The sequence below is a fragment of the Struthio camelus genome, chromosome 15, assembly GCF_040807025.1.
Source record: "Struthio camelus isolate bStrCam1 chromosome 15, bStrCam1.hap1, whole genome shotgun sequence".
Taxonomy (NCBI): Eukaryota; Metazoa; Chordata; class Aves; order Struthioniformes; family Struthionidae; genus Struthio; species Struthio camelus.
This window is the reverse complement of record NC_090956.1, coordinates 10,227,731-10,242,029: the sequence shown is the minus strand read 5'-3', so window position 1 is coordinate 10,242,029 and position 14,299 is coordinate 10,227,731. Positions and strand designations below refer to the sequence as shown.

The 14,299-nt window shown below is 40.6% G+C and overlaps 1 protein-coding gene across 6 annotated transcripts in view; it reads left to right on the top strand.

Annotated features, from left to right (window-relative positions):
- The window catches only part of TMC5 (transmembrane channel like 5), a 34,872-nt gene that overhangs the window by 5,050 nt on the left and 15,523 nt on the right, over positions 1-14,299 (top strand). For 5 of the 6 annotated variants that reach the window (XM_068908530.1, XM_068908529.1, XM_068908527.1 and 2 more), the window contains exons 2-12: positions 4,777-4,938; positions 5,521-5,720; positions 6,116-6,220; positions 6,891-6,983; positions 7,777-7,876; positions 8,493-8,583; positions 8,888-9,136; positions 10,372-10,523; positions 11,027-11,171; positions 11,656-11,811; positions 13,534-13,700. In XM_068908530.1, coding sequence (XP_068764631.1) covers positions 4,865-4,938; positions 5,521-5,720; positions 6,116-6,220; positions 6,891-6,983; positions 7,777-7,876; positions 8,493-8,583; positions 8,888-9,136; positions 10,372-10,523; positions 11,027-11,171; positions 11,656-11,811; positions 13,534-13,700 — 1,532 coding nt within the window. In that variant the 5' untranslated portion in view covers positions 4,777-4,864. The remainder of the gene's footprint in view (positions 1-4,776; positions 4,939-5,520; positions 5,721-6,115; positions 6,221-6,890; positions 6,984-7,776; positions 7,877-8,492; positions 8,584-8,887; positions 9,137-10,371; positions 10,524-11,026; positions 11,172-11,655; positions 11,812-13,533; positions 13,701-14,299) is intronic. The other variant, XM_068908531.1, reaches the window with a different exon arrangement.

Genomic DNA, 14,299 nt, shown 5'->3' with positions numbered 1-14,299 from the left:
CACAGCTTGGCTAAGGAGCAGATAAGGGACTGCGCTCAGCAGGCTGAAGCAGTAGCCAGAGAAGATGGGAGCAGCCAGCTAAGGGCAGAGGTAGCCCGACAGTGGGATGTTCCGCGTGCGTCAGACGGACCCTATTCTACCTGCTCCTGCCAGCCTGCCTGGCTCTCTGCAGCTCTGTTCTCACCAAGAAGGGATGGGAGGGCAGGAAAGAGCAAGGTCTGTGCACTATAGGACTAGGAAATATATTCCTTTGTGAGCTTGTGGTCCAGCAGGGTGCTGGAAGAGACAGCAGCATTGTGACCATAATGAGGACACTCTCACTCTCCCCTTCCCCCCCCCCCCACTTTGTTGCCTGTCATTTGCCCCTCCAGCGGTAAGCAGAGCAGTCTTTCCTGCTACTATGTGTTGACTTTCACTAGGGAGATGGCCTGTAACATAGGCACAGTTTATGTTGCTGAATGTGACTGACGGTCTAAAGTCATCGTCGTTGGCGCCTATTATTGATCCCGCTGACGTCAAGACAAACACAATGGACGGCCAGTAAGAGGTGGCATTTGTCAGTAAAGACGAGGTGCTGTAGCAGTTGGCATAAAAGGAAAGTGTCCTTCACTTCCGTGTGTGATGCACGTTTGTTTCATTGTTAATATGTCAATTTAAGATCAGGTCTTCTCAAGCATAGAGCTTGTGAGCCTGAGCCCGCAGGCTTTTTAGATTTTCTGAGAGGTTTCCTAGGTTGTTGCAGCTGTGTTGAAACTGTTGGGAGTGAGATGGTAGAAAAGAAATGGTCAGTAATGGAACCTAGTTCCTGATGCAGCGTTTAGCCTAACTTTAACTCCAGTCTGCCTCTCAAGCTCACTTTTGGTTTCGGAAATCAATCTGATTTTTCAGTTAGAAGCCGCAAAGAACGTGTGAAATGGGAAAGGAATTCATTAATAAAAATAACTTAGATCACAACAGTGAGGAGCTGTCCAGGCATGCCCTAATAAACCAAAAGATTTTTATGATAAAAGAGCACATTCAGCCTTCTGAATCCGTTCTTCCGTGGTGTTCAGCACTATTAAAGTAAACTATGGGGTGGTGTTTCACTGTAGTTCCGGAACTTACTGTTTGTATTTGTCTTAGCTTCAAGATTTGTATGACTAGAGTTTGCCTTATTTAGTCATGAGGGATTATGGATAAAGGACTTGAAGGTGTAAGTGGCTTTCCTGAAACTTGATATCAGGAGAAAGTGCTAGTTAAGCAAGACATTCACGTTTGATTAATTTTCTAAATGAGGATTAGTGGCTGTAGCAGGGAATTATCCAAACAGGAATGGATAAATTTATCTAGAATATTTTTTTAAGGCTATTGGTTTGTGATGTGAAGGCACTTATTTTTCTTGGACTTTATCCAGAAGCACTGGTTTACGCTGCTTGAGTTTCCCGTTCTTTATCATTACGAGGCGGGTTTAGTGATTTTAAATGGCAAGCACCCACTCTCCGCTTATGCTGTAGCTTATTTATATACGGATCTTAAACTCACCTAACCAAAGAGCCTCTCAGTCTTCAGAGCATTTTGTGCCCTAATCCCTGTTCTCCAGAGGGGGAACACAAGGTTTGTCCAGTTGCTTGTTGAAATCCAAAATGGTCTGACAAATGGACACTGCTCTGCAAAGGCAAGATTTGCTGAGCTCCTGCTATTTTTATTTCCTTCACAGATGACCTTTGTTCTCCTGCTAAAATGTCTTTCATTAAGAAAACAACTTTTAGAGAATCTGATACTAAACTTCATAGCTCTTCCTACTTACTGGATCCCATCATAGGTCAAAGAGAGGGAAGAGATTATTTAGCTTGAATATTACTTTCCTCTATCTCTCTCCCGTGAACCATAACTAGTCAGGAATTTATAAAATACCAGTACATTGAACCCAAGAGTGTATCTATAGCGTGTGCATCTGATTTGATAGGAAAAGTTTCTCACAGGTTTTGTGTTTGCGAAGGAGGAAGTGGGTGGACTGACATGCCGGTGGTATGGCTTTGGCGTGCCACTTCTACACCCTGAGCGCGTTGGCACGTGTACACTTCCATCCCACCCTACAGCACGTAGCAGACAGCACGCTAAACTTTGAGTGACCACAGCCTCAGTCAGGAAACATACAGGTTATTCGTGCTCAGACTCCAAATGCCGTTCAAGGTTTGGAATTCAACGTGCTCAGGCAGCAGGGGAAAAATGTCTAGGTTTTTCAAGAATAAAGTGCAAAGATTTGAATTTATCCCACTATGCATGGGGAATTAATTTAAAATCCCCAAAACTTTGGGGATGGAGAAAAAAATATTTTTCTGCCAGCTCTGCAGTGGCTTCACATGTTGGGCTCCAGGTTATACTATAGATCTCCCTGTGGATTTTTATAGAAATTCTGGCATCATAAGAGTCAAAGGAAATAAAATGGATAATGGTGGAACTACTGGGTTCTGTCTGGGGCTCTCATTTGAGTGCCTTAGCAAGCCTTCATGGATATGCTTGAGCTCTTTAAAAGGCATAAGAGGAAGAAGTAACCAATGTACTTTTAAGACATGCTAATCTGTTTTTTTTCTGGTTGGATGCACTTCCGTCAAGCTGGTTGATGTTTCCCACCAGAACAGCTTGCTTCTAGGTAATGCTGATTGTACGGAACCCACACCTTTCCATGAAAATGTCCATTCTCTCTGCAATTTGAATGAAGACCAGGCAAGTTGTTGAGCTGGTTAGATCAGTGGTCAGCTTTCCAACTTCCTTGCTGGCAGGCTGCCTGCCTGGCTTTCTGGGTGGCTGAGCCTTCAGTGACAGAGTTGGGTCCCTGGGAAACCAGCTGAGAAATGGAAAAAATGTAATTTGAGGTTCTCTTCAAAGAGAATTGTCTGAGAAATTCCCTCCTCTGAAAAAAAAAAAAGTTTTTTTTTTTTAACTTTTCATTACAATTTGAAATTAAAAACATTTTTATAGAGGGAAAATTAGTCTTCCAGACATCTCTTTGCAAAAGACTGTGATCATATTTTTTGAGAATTGAGTTTCCATGCTTTTAAGTGGAGCATGAGAACAGAATATGTCAATTACTAAATACTTTATATGAAACTTCAGATTTATTGCAAGCCTGTTCTCAAAAGATCATCAGATGCTAAGTGGTTTCTGTTAAGTAAAACTCACCTCTTTCAGGAGATAAAATCTCAAATTTTTCACGTAAGAATCTTAGATTCCTGGAATGATTTTTGATTTTCTCTGGGGATAAGGGTCTGCTAATTCCCTGTCTGAATATGTGAGAATTTTTGGTCTGTATCTGTAGGTATGAGATTGTTGCCAGAAAAACACGTATCACCTAGGAAAAGCTATGCTTACAGTTCCTTATTGGCAGGAATCCCATTCTGTTATTTACGCAAGGGATGAGTGATCACAGAATATATTCAAGATGCTCACTATGTTTTGTTTTGTCTTGTCTTACTGAATATTTGCTGAAGACATGGGCCTAGTTATAACGTGCTTCTTTGTGATATAACGTGCAAGAAAGTGTAGACAATTTGGTGATTAGAATAGAAGAGTTTTCATTCAATCAGTCATCCATGTTTATAGGACAATCTCTTTGCAAGTCAGTGTACAAAATTTGGGCAGTGTTCTACAACTGTATGTCAGACTGCAAGATTTCAGACTGTCTTCCAAGGTCTTTTGTTGTGTAAATAACACAGTAATAAGTTATTAAGAGCTCATATTGCCATAATGAGAAGGTTTTGACAAGCCTTCAGAAACTGGATGCTGTACAATTGTCCATCTTGAAGATAATTTCACTCATATCATAGTTCTTTTACTGCAGTAGAAACAAGAAGTGAAAACCACTGCAGACAGAAAAAATATTTAGTTGAGACTGTACTGTTAAATGAGATGCAGCTCTGCTTTTCTAGAAGTGGAGCTGAGATAAAATCAGAGGGTGACAGGTTTTGCCAAATCTGTCCTTTATCTTTTTTTTTTTTCTCCTCTTCTCTGTTGTTGAAGAGTTTTCCAGCTGATCAGATGTGGCATAGTGCCTTTAAGAACAACACTAACAATTGATTCCTTTTTAATTTTTGGTAAGACTTTTGATTAATGACAAAAGCTGCCTATTAATTTGGATTCTGTTTTTCTAATACAAGGTTCCCTTTTCACTACCTTATCGGGACGCTTTCATTCTTGATGATAATATTAAACTCTGCCCAAGTCTGATTTGTTTAAGGCTAAAATGGAGCTTTCTGTAACAAATAAAGCTAAAAATAAACCTATTTGCAGTATCAAGAGGTTAGGTCTTTAGACCGGACCTCCTTAAAAGCAGGTCTCTAAATAAGGCCAGCTCTGTAATAGCAGTGGTCCATTGGGTCCTGTGCTCACAACTGAGGCTTAGAGATGCCACTGCTAGTAAGGAGGTGGATAGATTTCACCTCCTCTTTGCGTTTGGAACCACAGTGCTCAAGGAAAATTTGTGTGTTTGGCTTTTCTTGTATGAGAAAGAAAGGGAACTTATTTTATTCTTTTTAATGTTTCAACATGCTTCTAAAATCTATCTTCTTCGTCAATACTGGGGAAGTCTACATGCTGCACTCCAGTTTCAGAACTAGGACCCCAATTTCCTGGCGGTAAATAGAATAAAGTCAGAGACTGAAGCTGGAACCATTTCCCATCTATATTGTTCAATGTTACTTTTTTAGCAAGCCAGCAAAATCTTCTGTCAAAATAAGATGCTAAAATAAAGTTTCTGTCTTTCCATTCTGTATGTATGTGTGTCCGTTTTGTAATTAGGTCAAAAACTAATCTTCCTGTGAACATGTTCCTGAAGCAGTAGAGACAAAAATAAGGGAGATTTCTTCCCCCAAACCGAGGGCTCATCATGTCGTGTTATTACAATGAAGCCTTTGAAAATCCAGACTACCAGTGCTCAGAAACGCTGGAAATTGATAGAGGGTAAGTTTGTATAATTTTACGGTTGTGGCTATTCCATAACAAATGGAACCCTGTATTTATAATGCAGGGAATTTTTTTTTTTTCCACAATTTTAATTTGTGGAATTCTTTTAATTCCTCCTTTGTACTTCCATTCTCAGACAAAGATTTTTAAAACTGTTCATCAGGAAGATGGTGTTCAAGAGAGATGTTTACTTTTTACATGTTATATGCATTTACCAGTTAAATGTATTTTCGGATTTATGTCATAGACCTCATGGGTATATTTCGGTTCCAGTAGTTTTCATGATGTGCTGTAACATTGGATGCCCTCATGTTCCAAACGCGTTACACCTATTTAAGTAGACTTCGTGCTAACTTCAGGTGGAGAAAGGTTTTAGTCTTTCTAATTCAGTTGATGATCAAATCAGAATTATGATGTCTGAGTTCTAGATACAAAGTATCTCGCAGTATTTGAGTTTGTTTTATAATACACTCAAATTTGATAGTAAAAGGTAACAATTTATTAAGGCTATCTGTTCAGAGGTAAATATATCTCTTGTCTTTCTGGCACTCAAAGCTTTCCTTTTTGTTGCTTGCACAGGAGGAATTCTCAAAAGAATCAGTTCTCTCACCAAAACCCCTACGATTCTTCGCCATATGGTTCCTACAGAGAGCACAGTGAAAGAGGACAGAGTTACCTCCTGGACATACCAATGGCTTCCATGAGGCATGGTTCTGAATACAGCCAAAATTCACCAAGAGTAGCTGTCCTAAGTGGAAGTCTATATGGAAATACCCAGGGTATGTAATTTCTTGTATGAACAGCTTATAGAAACACTAAACCAAGTAACTGCCCACCCTGTAATGAGGGAGTCCTGCAGCTCTGGAAGGCTCAAGTGCCTGTATATCTTTGTATTTGGTGGCAGTGGTTTTTTTTTTTTTTTTCCTCTTTTCCTAAGAGGAATTCAGACGTTATATTAACAATCAATTGAGAAAAGTAAACACAGACTTTTATAGGCTGCATAGTTCATTGACTACTAAAATGTGCGTTAGAACAAGGTATAGGATTTTTGTTTTGGGATGTATTGCTCTGTTTGCAGTAGAGCTGTATTTGATTAACAGGTCTGATGTTTAGTGTTTATAAATAATCCATAGTAGCAGAAGACTTTCTGTATAATTCTGATTGCCTTCAACAGACAATCTTTCCTTTGAGCCTGAGCCAGAACTGGCGTACAGCTCACCTTCCACCTTCCGTTCACGGGATTTCCCCTATACCCTCAGGCTTTCCAATGCATCTGAAGGTAAGACATAAGGTTTGTGGTGAATTGGAATATTGAATGTCACCCTCCATAAAATAATAAACATTTTTAAAGCCTTCCAGTTCAGGTATGAAGTTCTTCATGTAATAAATGGAATCATAAAACATAAATTCTGTTTTACCGTCCTATATCATTGTGGCTGAATTTTTCAACATTGGGAAGGAGAGCGTGGATTTCCAACATAATCAACTAGAGGATAAGCTTTGAGGTGCTGAAAGTCCAAGAAGTACCTCCACAAGGAGGCACAGATCATTTTCTGATTCTTTTACATTGCTACAAAGGAAGTTAGCTCACAATGGAAATGATACTAACATTGGGGATGAGCAGATCCAGAGAATACATCTGGTAAAGACCTGCAACATGTCCCCTAACGAACAGACACATCAGACCGTTGAAGCCACTTAAACTAGAATGCTCCAGTTCAGAAGGGGGATGTAATGTTGAGCAGATGGGCCATTAGCTTAAGCCAAAGAAACCTGTGGTCAGACTCTTCTGTTTCATAGCTAGAAGGTGGATGTTTTGGGGAAATACAGTCGCTAGTGTTTGCATAATGGCATGAAAGAAGGTTGATGTATTGGGTACTGTGAGAATAGCTGTGGATTGGCCCCAGGGCCCAGGTATCTAGGCTTACTAAACAGTGCATGTTGTTCAGTTAGCTTTATTCAGAGACACGACAGAAGACCAGATGATGAGATCTTCATGACATCTTCCAGCCCTTCCGAAACAGACCAAGCATACAAAGAAGGTAGGAGTTTAGAGAAGTGGTTTAATATTATGTAGCACCTTGTGCAAGGTTGATGTGATTGATAATGTTCTTAGTTTATTATCAGAATTGCGTGTACGATCTTGCTGGGGTTATGTGAACAACTTGGCTTTGTCTTAACACAAACGTCTTTTATGCTCTGCTAGCATGCTGAAATCCCACAAACAATGAAACACAGTGCAGTGCTAATATACGTTAAGTTGTAGAAAGAAACACTAAACTATTAGGATTTGCTTGGCCGACTGATGAATCATCTTCAGCTGCTGTGTGTCTGGAATTAGCATCAAATTCCAATTATGTAAAACAACGTTACAGTATGAATTACACAAAACTGTATTACCTGACTAAGTGTTAAGTTTGGGTACTAACATCAACTAAGATTATAGAATAAATAAAATAGAAGTTTAACTTTCAAGTCAACATGCGGTGTCTTTAGAAATGTAGCTATTAAACAATGAACAAGCAATATACCAGACTTCTTGGTTTTCAGTATTTTGTCTTCCTTTATGTCGCAGCTCTTTTTATTAGCACTACACTAGCAATGGCAAGAGTGTTATATATTTTTCAACATTCAGTATTGCACTAATTCCATGAATCTATAGTAAAGGATTGATAATACTAGGAATATGCAAAGGAGAATTATTAAGTTTCAGAACTTGCTGCACCTTGGCAGTAGTTAAAATGGGGAATGTTATTATATCCATTTAAGACCTTGTATAAGAACTAATATATTATTATCATCCCAAATTTTGGATTTTTAATGCATTTTGTGCAGAAAAAAAGTTAATTGGAAGTCTTGTAAGCATGCCCACTCGTGAAAGGATTAAAGCAATCCAAAAGATGCCAGAGACCATGAAAAAAAAGAGAGACATCAGGTAAAAATAAGAGTTTTTCTGTTTAGTTGTATAGGCACTGTAATTTTGGCATCTAGTTATCAAATGTGGGTGTTTGCCAACCACTCAGCCTAGGTTAGTCACTTTGAATGTGAAAGAACAGAAATTACTTTGTATTGCACTTTTGAAAAGTAACATCTTGCAGGGAAAAATAACTTTCTCTTAAAGATGGTTGAGTGTCCTTTCTGTGGATGAGAAGCAATGCCTTGATATTCTGTTTTATATTACTATGAGAGAGATTTTTATGAAAGATGACTTGCAATTTTTATTCAAAAGAAATATGTTAGACATTGAAAATGGAGAAGAGACCACATGGTCTGAGCTGTCGCTTTGTTTTATCACAGAATATTTTTAAATCTGTTCCCAGTAAGTTAGCTGAGGGGTTGGAACATGCTGTCATGGCTTAGCTTGTAATGGACAAGGGCCATGGTATCAACTAATAGAAGAAGATCTGACAGAACAATCTCTGTATTTCATTACTCTTTTACTGTTCGTGAACACATGTATCACGCTGTGTTTGCAGCAGCTGCTTTGACTTCTTGCTTTAAGTAGCATGCAGACTGTAAAACTTGTCACCCCCTGCCCTGCTCTTCCACAGGAATAAAGTTCTTAAAGAAATAACAAAAAAATCAGGCAGCCGCAGAAACCAATTTGACTGCTGTACACAATGTCTGCACAGAATGGCACTGGTAAGTGTCACAGATCTCTGTCAATCACAGTAGAGTAAACCACTTTAGCTACAATGTCGTTACCATCTCCAGAGATATTTGGTATCTTGCTTTGTGTTGCTTACCAGAGAACCAGTTCATTGCTGCCGTGTTTGTTAAGTGCTACCATAATGCAAGTCATCATTAGGGACCCCGGCTAAGCATCCCACAGTGCATGTAGTGGGGGAAATGTCTTCCTATCATCAAAAAAATATGGGGCTGTATTTGAGTCCTGTGTAAGGTCGCTTGCTGAGACTCGTTCTCTCTCTCCTCTCTTGCATTTTAGTCATATCGACAATTTAGGAATGGCTTGTCAGAATGTTTTCACCTACTGCAGTTATGGCACAAGACGCTGAAGATCATTCGTGGTGAATTTGGAACGAGTGTTCTTTCTTACTTTATTTTCTTGAAATGGCTGCTTACTTTCAACATCTTCTCATTCCTCATAAACTTCAGTTTCATAACAATCCCCCAGTTTGTTGCAGCAGAACCGAATAATCTTTCATTCACGGGTCTGGAGCTGATCACTGGAGCTGTAAGTGTGTAACAGCAGATTTGTACTGTCGTTGTGTGCAAACATTTATGCTTTAAAAGCCCATGATAGAGTAAAAAAAGTAATTATTTCTTCCTAAGGGATGGAGTTAGAGTTTTCTTTTTTTATATTATTAGAAAATATTTAGTACGTACTTGGAAAAAGAAACTGTAACAACCATTCTCACAGAGTGAGATGAATGGATCTCATTCTGATGCATGGGTTACACTGTCACACTTATTGCTGTGTTCAACAGTATTTCAGGAATTTTTAAGTCAGTATTTCAGGATGCAGTGGAGGAAACCTAAAGGAAGCCAGGCCTTCTTGAAACAGTCTTCAGCAGAACATTTTTAGCCATGCTAATTTTCCTTTGAAAATATAGTGCAGATTTCCACGTGTGATCCCATGAATTTGGCTTGTTTCTAAAGCTTTCTTCCTGCAAGGGGCGCACAGATCTCTGTATAGCAAGCCATTGAACTCACCGTGGCCTATAAAGAGGTGGATCTTTTCACTGTGCGTCAAGATCTTTATATTCAGGGAATAAACTCCCAAGCTGTTTTTAAAGGAAGATTTTTGTACTGCTCTAATTCTGCTAGTATTTATCAACTGACTGATCTGAAAAGAAGACTCGTTCTCTTTTTTTCTCTTTTGACTATTGTAAAAATTATGTCAATTTTACTGTATGTTAAAGGATTTATCCAGTTAATAAATAAGACTCTACTCTTATTAGTGCTTAGTTGAGAAGAGAGCTTTTTAAAAAGGAAATCTGCGAGCTTTTCCCGTGTAGAATTGCTTTTGAAGTGTTGTAGTAGTGCTGTTTAACTTTGCGAAGTAATGCCACCATTGCAAGAGTTCAACTATAATATAATAATTCAAGTGATGAATGCTACATGTCTCCTTCTTGGATCCACCACAATTGTTAGTCTGTCACTACAGAACCTTGCTCCTGCCTAAGAAAGCAGCAATTATACTTTTTCCCTCTTCAGAAATTTTTAGAGAAGACCAAATCCTGCAAAGGGGTAAGAGCCCTTATATGCCTCAAGAAGCTCTCAAAACTATGGAAGATTTTTAGCAAATAGAAGAAAAATAAAGGGCCTGATATTGAAAAATTTAATTGCATCCGTGATTTCACGGGAGGGAATGGGACTGCTCCCATTCCCATGAATTGGGCTTCAGATAATGGTACTTCACACCATATGCAGATGACAGATGTCTGAATGATGTCCATATCTTTTCAGGGTTATTTTCAAGAAACAGTACTCTACTATGGCTTTTACACCAATGCTACAATCAGTAAGACAGAGAATGGTGCATCTTACAACATGCAGCTGGCCTATATTTTCACTGTTGGAGTTTATTTTATCATCTGTTTGCTTAGCTTGGTGTTCAGGTAAGCTATATATTTTATTTCACTTGCTAAGGAAAATGGTGGGTGGGAGTAGGTATGGGATGCACTGGCCTGAGTATGTTTCTGCAAGTCCTTGTTTCCACTGCTAGAGTTTAAGTAGAAGATTCTGCTCAAAAGGTAGTGTTTCAAATCAAACCTTTATTGGGAGGGTGAAGAATAACTGCAGAACAGAAAGGGCCCTGTAGAGAATCCCAGCTCAAACTAATGAATAGCATGATCCCCCTTTTGTAAGCTGTTGCTTCTAATATCTTCTGGTATTAACGTGGCCTTCCAAAGCCAAACATTGGCACAACAACTGGGAGTAGAACTGTGAAAGAGTTACTTCTTACATTAAAACTTACTTTCCATGTCTTCTATGCGAGCTTCTCTGACATAGGCCCATTAGCCAAGGGGAGGGGGGAAAGACAAATCCCCTTGCTTGCCTTGCTGTGAAGGCTTAGTATGTTTCTCTGTTACTCCCCTCACAAATTCAATTTTTATTGCAGCATGGCACAGTCCTTCTACAGGAACTTCATTAACCCTTGGACATACTCTGGAAGTGCTAGCAAACTTCTCTGCACTTGGGATTTCAATATAACTAATGAAAAAGCTGTGAAGCTGAAGCAAAAGAATCTCAGCACACAAATAAAGGTACAGAACAGAGGAGGTTTGTTGGTGTGTAAATGTAAGTCTCTTGACAGTGACTCAAGCATGCCAGTCTTGCTCCTACTAGACTTAAGTCTTCCTGATTGTTAAGTCTTATTTTGTTCTCCTGGAGTTGGCTTAGCAACTTGTTTTTCTTGTCTTTAAGCTACATATAGATATTTGTATGTATTTGTTCCATTGCATGAATCTCTGTGACTATTAAAAATTTGCCGAACAGAGTATTTTTTTATTTCTTTTTCTTGCTATTTAACTATTTCATAAACAGAAGGCAGAGTTATCCTAGCTATGACATATAGCGTAACTGTTGAGAGAAACAACTTTTAGGGTAGGAATACAAAATTGTCTAGTGAATTTTTTTACTGCACCCATCTTCTAAAGAAACAATCTTTCCTTCAGTCTCTCGAGTACTTTAAATAGGTTTTGCTTTATGCTGTTTGCTGAGGAATTCTGAGCATTTGTTTCCTTGCAGGAAGCCCTCTTTAAAGTAAACCAAGAAGTTCTGAATTTTTCTCTTAAGGAGAGAGTTGTTCATATTGTTATTCATCTCGCTTCTTGGATTACTTCCCTGGGAACCGCATTAGCTGCTTGTGCTGGTGTTTACTTCCTCTCGATTAATAATCTAGAGGTAAGAACAGATTTTGCAGTCGTCTTTTTTTTTTGGAGATGCATTTTTCCACATGGGTATCTTTGAATGCAAACATCAGACTGCTCACAGTTAAGAGAGTAGGGAAGCATAGCTGTTGTTTCTGCCAGTGTGCACAAGCTCTGCTGTACCTAAAAAGCTGGTCTGGAAAGATGCACGCTACTGGGGACTATGGAAAGACTGTAGGATCTGAGAGATCTGAGCACGTTCCCTCCACCCCAGAGGTTTGACGGCCTGTGCTTATGGCCAGCTTAGAGCCAGTGCAGCTGGTGGTCTTGAAAGAAAGAGCTAGAAGAAGCTTCAGCAAGGCCTACTCCTTTGTCTAAGAGCTGCTTTTAAACTGAGGCTTAAAAGCCTCTTGCCCTTGGTCCCCAGCTGAGCTGCATTGCAGCTCTACTGCAGCCATGCCCATGCCCGGCCATGTACCCCGTTAATCCAGACCCTCACCCCCAGACTTGGCTTCTTGGCTTGACCTTGGATCTGCCCCATCTCTATGGACTTGTCTGGCAATCTGAGCTGTTGGCTGAACCTGGTTACAGTCACTGCACCTGCTCTGTTCGCCTTACTCAGGTGCTGGGGAACTCCTGTGTCAGTGAGGGCACTGCTTCTGCCTCACTTGTCATGCCTGACTCCCAGCTCGCCTTCCCTTGCAGAGCAGCCTGGCCATGCTGGTCCCTGACAGTGCCTCACCCTGCCAGAGGTCACTGCCCACCCTGATCTGCTGGCACAACTCTTCTAGTAGCTGCTTCCTAGCACAGCTCAGGCTCAGTGATCTGGGATACCTTTTACACTTGTAATAGAAGGTTTTACTAATGTGGATCCTCCTGATGACACACCAGACACTGCACCAGCTCTGAAAGAGCATCTGTGGGTAGATGGGGAACAGTAACTATTTCCTCAAGCTCAGCACCAGCCGGAGGACTGAGGACCTCACCCTGAAAGGCAATCCTTTATTTTATGTATTACAAGAATCTTAGCTAAAGACATACCCTTTGGATCTCTTCAACCTGGTGCAGAGGGAATATAAGGAGAGTACAAGAAATAGGGCAAGCCTAGCACAGCACAGCCTGTGAGATTGGACCACTTCCACGTAGATGAAACCTTACTGTTGAGAAAGTAAGGAAAGGTTGATTATACAGGAACAGAGCCTTCTCGTCCCTACAACAAATGCTTAATTGCGTCCTGGGATAGCATATTGCCTTGTAATTGCATTGGAACATTTGTTTGAGAGCGTAGTGTTCATGTATTATGGACTTTTCAACTTCTGTCAAAGTCATCTCATTATATGAGATACAGAGATGACAGCAAAACCCCTAGGAGTGGGGAGAGAATGCAGTCAGGCCCCTGACAAAGACTTGCATCTAATTTGGATTTCATTTGTTTTATTTCATTGATACTGCAGAGCAAAATAATGAGATGGTGAGGAAGCTTCCTCCCATTTGATCACTTGCACAGCCTGAGATACCAGTCCATTTCAGACCTGCTGGCACTGATCCCTATAGTCATAAAAGACAGGGGAAAGGGAAGAGTGCTGTGCTGCAGAACGTGGGCCCATAAAAGTGGTAGTCTCTAATGAGCTGTGCCTCTCAAAGAACATACAGGGAGGTGTATCCTCTGTGGACACAATTTGAGGCCGTATTTTACTTGAAGCACTAAGTTTGGGGAGTTTTTTTTTTTTTTGGTTTTTTTTTCCTCCTCTCAAAGCTGTTCATGAAAGGGCATAAAAATGACTTGGAGAGCCAGGCTGCCATGCTGGTGCTACCCATTGTTGCCTCTCTCCTCAACGCATTCATCCCGTTTTTCTACTCATGGCTTGGACTCCTGGAGAAATTTCAGAATCCTGGACACCGGATATATGTCACTATTACCAGGTATTATTCCTATCTCCTCTTAGTGCTTTTTGCCCTGATTGCCTTTGATTGGTGGTTCTTCTTGATGGAAAACTGTGTCTAGATGGTGTGGCAAGCAGCAATGAGCTGTGGAGCAGGAGAATTTGTCTTCTCCAGAAACTTTTGTACACTGCCCTCCATGTTCTGTTTGTTGTCTCTCAGCCCTGCTGGAGTGTCTCATCTCTGCCTCCCTGTTAGGCATACTGTGACACTGGGCTTGGCTTTGTTTGTAGCTTCCATAGATGTCCACTCTGCTGTGGGCCACCAGGGGGAAGGAAGGAGAGAGGAGGTCTTGCTTCATCGCAGATGCCTGGAGATAACACAGTGCAGGCCCAGTGCCTCTCAGACCTTCCTCCCCTGCGAAGCTCACACCCTCAGCCACAGCCTGCTTAGCAGGGGCCTGTGCCAAGGTTGTCAGGGCTAGCTCCTTTTCCGTCAGGACGATAGAATAGCGCTGCACCTGAGCTCTGAGGAGAGCTCCTGTTAGTCCTGGTGCTGTCCGGTGCTATTGTTACTATAAAAGGAGGTAATAATGCGTGACCAGTGGTCATCCTGCCCTCATTCCTTCCAGTGAGCTTATG